Here is an 8548-nt window from a genome sequence, read left to right on the forward strand (position 1 = left end):
TTTTGGCCTCATTCTCCACCATGCTGTTGATGTTGCCTGTTAACTTCTCTAGTTAACTCTTGGTTTTGTTGCGTCAGTTCTACCATCACTGTCGTCATGGACTGTAACTGTTGCTGGACGGTCACAGGGGGTGGTGGTGTTCAATTTGGGTGATTGGAGGTGTTTCCACTCTCCTGGTATCCTAGACTAGTAGCCATTGACCTAGTCCGAACCATGCGGCCTTTTTGTCTTGGAAAATAGAAAAGTTGATAGAAACTCTTTTGTTTCCCACAGACGGCGTCAACTGAGGAAGCATGAAAATCAATAGGCTGAAATACTTTGGGCTACGATAATGGCTGTGAATCTTGAAAAGAAAGAAAGAACTACCAAAGCTGACCAGTGTGACTTGGCCAAGGACCCTCCGACAATTAAGAGTCAATTTTCTCTCTAGAACACAAGAATAGAAAATAGTGAATGGTCTGGACTTACCCTAAGTGAATAAGATTTACTCTTTTTATAAAGAGTTAAACGTGGGTCTACTTGTTTGGATCCATCACTGTCGTGGGTGATGCTGGTGGTTGATAAAGAAAATGGGCTATATGGAGCGTTGTATGTGGAATTCTCTCCACGTATGATGCAACGTGTCGTATTTTGTTTATGTGAATTTAATGGAGTATTTCCCACAAAACTCACCAAGTATAATTTGGTCGTCCATGTACTCATCGTCTGTAGATAATCTTGTCTACGGAGAATTCCCTTCACTGTATAACTCAGTTATCAATGGACGAGTGTTTTTGTACGTTCTCGTTCTTGGATGAGTTGATATAAGTATGGTTACGCTTTGGACGACGACACAAGGATGAGTAATACTTGTGTTGATCTCCATCAGATGGTAACAAACAAAAAAGGTTTAGATTGAATTTTTGTTTCATTTTTCTTGTTGATCAGATCAATTAGAGTTTAGTAACTATAGTTTGCACAATGCATCACTTTTATCCTTGAGTAGAGTCATTATATGCAACACCTAAACACTGTGGCATTGGAACATGAAGGAAGTGTGACAAGATTTATGTAAAACCTCAATATGCATGGCTTCCTAGTCATTTTATACATGGAAAAAGTTGTATTGTTCAACCATTGGAATAATTTTTTGGAGAGGACAGTTTTTTTTCGTTAGCCCCAAAAAAAAAAGTTTAAGCAAAACTGTGTTAAGTATATATGCTCAAATTAGTGATGGCATAGCAAGAGGTATTTATTGATCTAGCTAGCCTGCTGATAATGAATAATTTTATAGACAATCATTCTTACAAAAAAATTTACAGCTTGCTATTTTGTGTGATTATGAGTGGCGAATATTTTTTATCTTGTGTGACCCACGACTTTACTTTTACCACTTACAAACGCACAAATCAACAAGTTGTGAAATAAGTCGTGAGAATAGTTGTCTTTGATAATATTCTTGCTAAATAAAATAAATAAATAAAAACAAAAAACAAACTAAATTCAAGTAAGAAGAATATGAGGATCTCCGGAAACTAAACCCACGTAGGAAATGGAATGCCATTACATAAGACCACTTGATAATATATTCTTCTGGAAAGAAATAAGGATACCTTTTTCATTTCATCATACATCTTATTGTCATGACCTATCTACTATATGCAAATTGTGACACAGCAAACAACTCAAACAAAGTATTCAAATGTCTTCTATATGTATCTCCAACAGTATCCCACATGTATATAGACATTCAACTATCAGGTTCATCCATTTCATGATCTATCATTTTCCATGAACCATCAGCTTGTTGAACCATACCCTTGTTCTGCACACATCGCCATGACGCCGGAACAAGATACTCTTCCTTCAAACCATCCATTGCCTTGTTTACGAGTGCAATATCTCGATGAACCTCCAACCTGAACCCTCCTAAAGTCCCATGCGTTCCAGCAACTCCATGCAAGTAACCCTCCAAGTTATGCCAAGTTGACAAACTTCCAGGACTCTTCAAGTAATGCGATTTGCGATTATCTATTGTCAACTCGTCTCCAACATCAGTGTAACCTATGAAAGGATAGTCAGGAATAAGATCTGGAGCATTACGAATACGTAAGACATGAAGATCTTTATGTTCTGAGAAAACTTTCTTGAAGCTGGAATCCCCCACATGAGGGCTGGCAAATACTATTGCTGTTACTGGACAAGCTTTGTTTGGCTGGTCTTTTAGCTCATTAATTCTATTGGAAACTATGTCAACCGCATTTAGAGTTGCAAGTGCTGCACCCAAGCTGTGACCAGTAACAGTTATACTGATTTCCTCATTCTTGAATTCTTCAACTAGTCTCTTAATCTCACCTAGAACCTGAACGAAAAAAATAGCAAACAATATTTAAGTTATTGCTAAGATGTTGTAATTCAATAACATTGCATACTCTTTTTAATGTGGAGAATCAGGGTTTGATTCCCCTCTCTCTGACTCTCCCCCATAGTTGCTACTATTGAATTATCAAAAGAAATACTTTGATTATTATTTTTTACCTTGATTTCGATCTAATTTTATTTAAATTACTATGTTCTTACATATTGTCACCGTTTATATCTTATCAATAACTCTCTTAATTAAATTATGAACTTAAATGGCTACAGGCAAAAAAGAAAAAAAGTATGAAAATTTACCTGGTTTCTGGCACTGGTCTTGTTGAAAGGAGAACGAGCATCATCAGAAGTGTATATGGAATACCAACCTTCGTGCACCTTAGGATCATCCTTATCTCCAACTCCAAGTAATTTGGAAGCTGAAACCGAAAGAAATTCTAGATCATTAATCCACTCCAGGGTTTGTACTGTTCCTCTCCAAGCAATCACAATATCCCTCCTTCCTATCACGGCCTTCCCTTCGTCTGTGGCTACTGCAACATACCCAATCCAATTTGATTCCTTGCTCCATGCCTCCCTTGATAATGACTTTATGATAAAAGCATCAGGAACATCGATGTTCGATGTTGCATACAAGAACTTGGTGACACGATATTTGAAAGGATTTACTTTCTCTAAATTCACCTTAGAGAAGAAATTCTTCTTCGCAAATCGGCTACTTCCTGCAAACTTAGACACCTTCTCTGTATCAAATGCATCATATGTAGCTTGAGCCATTTCTCCATAATGAATTATGTACCTTCGAAGATCAATGTCTAGGGGCTCCAACAAATGCTTCCAGTTATTCTCGCCACTAAGAAACCTCCAATTTTTGGCTATGCTATCCATCTTTTTCTTCTTGCCTTTCCACCTTCTAAGGATGAGTCCTATTGCATGCTTTATATTATGTACTACTTGAGCAATCATATAGAACCTTCCAAATTTAGATTCAAATTTTAACTCTCTCAGTTAGGTAACCAAAATCTAAATACTAGATTTTGAGAATGGAATGTCTCTGTCTAGCTGCCTTAATAGTAATTTTAAAAACTCTTGACATATTCATATGCGAATGTTTCATCTCACATTTATAGATGGTCATATTCGCTCTGTTGTTCAATAACTTGGCCTAATAACTCAAGTCATTCGAAAAGTTTTTTTTTTTTTTTTTGAGAATCAAGTCATTCGAAAAGTTAAAAGAGTATAGCCAGAGCATTCTTTTTCCCATCCCAATAAACAATGATTATTCTTTGGATATTTATTGTTATGTTAGCCAGCATAGCAATACCATTAAGTCAAATAACCTTTGGTACACGCCGATTAATTCGTACAAATCCTCATACTAGACCTCATGTTACAAAAACGTTAATATTATTATATAATTAATCACTTCCCTCGTGAGCCTGTGAAATACTTTTAAGGTATATTTCACGTGGACTAATAATTATTTGCTAAAATTAGGCAAAAGGATAACATTTACGCGAAAAAAGAAAGAAAAGTTAAGGAACTGGATTTTCGAAGCTTTATTAATTTCAATGCTTCAAGCAACATACTAGCATTCCTTCAAAATTAGTAACCGAAATTCCCAAATCTGATGGCAATACTGGATCATGTAACTTGTATGGTCTACACTGCTGTTAAGTTAAGTTAAGTGGTCATGACCAATATCGTACTTCCTTGGCTTTGAAGGCCTTCCCACCTTTCTTTTTTCTTTTTACTTTTTCTTTTATTTTTCTGCCAAGATTCCAGTGTAGCAAAATTATATACTTTCCAAATAAAATGTATCATTATATAAAAGTAACAAGCCGTGGATGAAACTAGCTCTCTATATTAATATATATGTAGAGAAATTTACAATTAATTCCTTGGAGATTTCTCTAAAGTAAACGGCACTTATTATTATATAGGTGCCTTAATTTCCAAATATTCTTATTTACTACATAACCCTATTAAGTAGGTTTATTTTCAGCAATCGCTACTATTTTTGTTAGGTTCTAAAGATTTAGGTTTAAATGTTTAGAATCATATTTTATTGTGTTAGCAAACTAAGAACAAAACATGTCTAGTCTATGTGTTAGGCAATGCTTAAAGGTGTAAGTTTCAAGCTTCAAGTTCAGCTGATTGTAGAAAAAATGAGTCACTTTCTACCAAGCTCGACCGATTGAAAATTAGACCTGACCGATCAAAACTCGCAGAAAATCAGATTCTGCAAAATTTTAATTAAGCCCAATAGTCCATTAGCCCATTAAGTGATTACGGTTTTAGATCTATTTCACATAGTATTTAAAGAAAACCCTAAGACACGTTTTGAAGAGACTTTGGAGGTGCTCTTGTGAGATCTAAAATGTATTGTGTATTCCTCTTTCTAAATCACTACCGGAAATCATTCTTATATCATTAGATCTAGTAGATTTGAAGTTGCTGTTACAAGATCAATAAGTGAAGGTGATCTAAAACTTTTTAGTGGGATCTCAAAGTTACAAGTGTGGGTGCTTGTGTTGTAGTAAATCTAAGAAGAGAAGGAATCTGTGGATTTAGAGCTTGCACGTGGCTGTGTTAGTAAGTTACTACTTGAGGTAGTAATAGATTTAGGGTTAAATTTGATTGTAAAAACCTCGATTCTCTTATAGTGGATTTGCATTATCTTGAGGATAGCTAAGTCAAATCCTCCCCAAGTTTTTACCTTGAAGCAGTTCGTTTCATCAGTTTTCTTGGGTCATCATATCGTGGTGTTATTTACTTTTTTGCTGTTATGCATGATATGATTTATTATTGTTTAACCTAGATCTGAATAATTAACCTAAGTAATCACTTGACTAATATATTAGGTTAAACAATTGGCTTTAAAGTAGTCTAAATACAACAAACAAGTGGTATCAGAGTGGGTTCACTCTAATTGAATTAATGTCTTGAGTGATATCCTTGATCCCTACTATCATGAATAATTTTAAGTGTCAAACTACTTTTAGCTGTAATGTTTTGAATAAAAAGGACACTAATGTTTCTGTTGATCTTATTGATGCCTGTGAAACTCTTCATAAGGAATTATTTAAATCTATGAAAATTGCTAAGAAATTCAAGGAAAAGTTAAAATTGGCTAATCTTGAAAAGATGAATTGATTGTGAGATTGGATGAATCTAATAAAAAGAATGAATTTTTGAGAAATCAACTTTCCTCTCAAGATGAGAAGATGAAAAGCTTGGAACAAAAGTTAGCTAAGTCTGAAGCTAAACTTGAAAATTTGACTAGTACCAAGCCTGTTGTTGATGACAGATCTAATTCTGTTCCTATTAAGTATAAAAACAAAATTTATATTCCTCCTATCAAGAGGAGTCATAAAGAAAAGGCATATATTGCTAGGTTAGATAAAGGTAAAAGTTCTGATGTAGATGCTGAAGTTTCTAAACTTAAGTCTAAACCTACTGTTAAAGTGCATAAGAAATTTGTTTTTGTGCCTACTTGTCATCTTTGTGGTGTTGTTGGTCATATTAGACCAAATTGTTCTTTGCTGAGGCAAAAACCAAAATCTGAGACTAAATTTACTGTTAAGACTACTGATGTTCCTAAATTTGTTCCTGACTGTCACTTTTGTGGTGTTACTAGTCACATTCATTCTAATTTTCATAAATTGAAATTTAAGCATTTTGTGTTTCAGTCTAGGATATGTGATGATATTTATCCTGCCAAAAGTCCTGATAAATTTATTCAAATGCTATTGAAAAATTTAAGCTTGTTGGCTTGTGAAAGGAAATCACAAGATTTTAGTCTCTCTTAGAAGAAGGTTGTAATCCCTCAAATACACTCTGTTTCTCATGGTTTTTCACCTACAAAGCCAAAGATGCATGCTATATGGGTGAGAAAAGACTTGCTAAGGTGAGTGTTACTTATTTGTCCTTGATATAATTCTATCAATTATTTGTGAACCTATTTTTATTTCTGTTTTAGGTTGTTTTGTTTAAAAAATAAAACAAAAACATTGGAAAATTTCAAAAAGACAAATACATATATATTTTGTCTTGTTTTCTTGAGGATTACATGAATTATGATATCTTTCTCTTGATTTAGAACATGCTTGATATTGTGGAGAAACATAGAAAGTGTGTATTGCATAACTAAGTGCATGACTATTTTGAGATAAATACTATTTTGTATGAATATGTACTAGTTTTTACATATACTCATGGGTTAATTAAGAAATTAATATTTCTTTTTTGTATATCATCTATACCTTATTTGAGCACTGTCATGCATTGTTGTTGCATTTTGTTCATTAAGCATAATGTGTGCTTTTTGTTTTTGGTCAAAAGTTTTTTTGAAAATACAAAAAGATTTTTATTTTTGTATTACATATCACTAAGTGTGTAATTAAGATTGGCCTATGAAATTTACATTTCTTGACTGTGTACCTTGTTTAGCTTTGATGAGCTTTATTTTTCTACACTTTGCTAGTTTGTGCTATGTAGTGCTTATATTGTGTGAGTTGTTTACAGTTTTTAAGCACATGCTCTTGATTTTGAAGTCACATTCTTTTGATTGTAAGGACTAAAAACTCCTAGGAGAAAGGTATAAATAACCATCTCATTACTATTACTCGCCAATCATGAACACCTGTGTGCAAATCATCAAAACTATGCTCAGTAAGGTGTATCACTTGCACAACAAGATATTTAAGGTGTTGCCATCAAAATAAATAAAAGAAGCAAAAAGAAAAAAGAAAAACAAAGAAAAATATGCTTCAAAAGAAAAAGAAAAGAAAAATAAATAAATAAATAAATAAAATTTTATATGATTGCAAGCGTGTTTTCTAGGAGATGTGAGGGTTATATGATGTAACTCTTTAGGTGATAGTCACTTTCAAACTTATGTGATTGGTAACGTAGAAGTTTTGTTTAATTTCTATCTACGTATCAACCTTTATGTATCTTATACACATACTAGTTGCACACACTACACGCAAATCTATGCTAAACTTAGTATATATGATTATGTGTTAACTAATATGGCCATATTTTATTACTCATGAAGTGATGTTTGATACATTTTCTTTAGTTTGAATTGAGTTTGAAGAAAAATGTGTTTAGAAGTTTTAATTTTTGTGATTTTAACTTCTTGATTGGTTTTGATATTCGCATTTAAGAGGCATCATTTTTTTAAAACTTTTCTGGATCTTATTCATCTGCATTGAATCATTAAAAACTGCTTTCAAGTTGTTTTTTTGCATAAAATTTCCAGATTTCAAAGTTTTAAAATTTTCAATTGTTTCGACCGATTGAAGATCTCCCTCGACCAATCGAAAATGTGAGCTTTTGTGTTCTGTCTCTATCGATTGATACTCGATCGATGTTCGACCGATTGAAATTGGAAAATTTTCAGTTTTTAAGACTTTAACCGATTAGTCTTTTCATGCATTGCACATATAGATTCAGACATGCATTTTATTGTTTTCTTCATCCATCTTGTATTTTTGCAGTCATATCTCTTACTGTTTTCACATACATCACGCATACACTTAGCTAAATTGGGTACTCAACTTGATTTAAAAATTGATTGATTAATTTTTGTGTTTTGTACATGTTAATGTATGCTATTTTTTCTTGATGTGTGAACCGGAAAAAATTTGAAATATTTTTTTTTTGGGATATGGTGGATATTAAATGTGGAAATATTTTATCTACTTATGAGGTTGATTTAAGTTCAAAATACCTTGACACATGAAAAAATTACATGCTGAATTTTTGTATCATTAAGATCTATATTATATAGTCTTAACTAATTGTACTTGGAATGTTTGCATGCATCTGTTTATAGGTCAAATAGTGTCAAGTTTGCATATATTGAAAGAGAAAATATTTGTATTCATGTGTATCCTCAACTTATTTTTTAAATTTGTTCCATATCTTTTTAGTTTTTTCCCACCTCCTAAATTTTCCCCAAATTTTTTTTAATCCTATGCTATTTATAGGGGGAGTTGTTGATCATTGTGAGAGTCTATTTTTTTTACGGTGTCCAGGCCCAAGTTTAAGCAAGGACACCGAGCCCTCTTGTTGTAGTTTGAAGGGACTGGGCTTGGTTCACTGTAGCTAAATGAGCTGTTTACAAAATCAAGTGGTGCACAGGGCAAGACACCTACAATACGTACACACTAACAAGCGAGAA

The 8548-nt window shown here is 33.2% G+C and overlaps 1 protein-coding gene across 1 annotated transcript; it reads right to left on the reverse strand.

Annotated features, from left to right (window-relative positions):
* Window positions 1-1487: 1487 nt before the first annotated feature.
* On the reverse strand, window positions 1488-3449 carry LOC142636792 (phospholipase A1-IIgamma-like). The gene is made up of 2 exons (XM_075811089.1): window positions 2656-3449; window positions 1488-2341 (listed from the first exon to the last, which is right to left on the reverse strand). The coding sequence occupies exons 1-2, from the start codon at window positions 3319-3321 to the stop codon at window positions 1730-1732; spliced, it is 1278 nt and encodes a 425-aa protein (XP_075667204.1). The 5' UTR covers window positions 3322-3449; the 3' UTR covers window positions 1488-1729.
* Window positions 3450-8548: the final 5099 nt, after the last annotated feature.

This window comes from Castanea sativa, chromosome 5, assembly GCF_040712315.1.
Source record: "Castanea sativa cultivar Marrone di Chiusa Pesio chromosome 5, ASM4071231v1".
Classification (NCBI taxonomy): domain Eukaryota; kingdom Viridiplantae; phylum Streptophyta; class Magnoliopsida; order Fagales; family Fagaceae; genus Castanea; species Castanea sativa.

Excerpts from the sequence above, each read along its gene's own strand:
- LOC142636792 (XM_075811089.1), bottom strand. The coding sequence starts at position 3,321 with ATGATTGCTCAAGTAGTACATAATATAAAGCATGCAATAGGACTCATC. Across the intron at positions 2,342-2,655 it reads AGACCAGTGCCAGAAACCAG|GTTCTAGGTGAGATTAAGAG; the intron begins GTAAATTTTCAT and ends TTTTTCGTTCAG.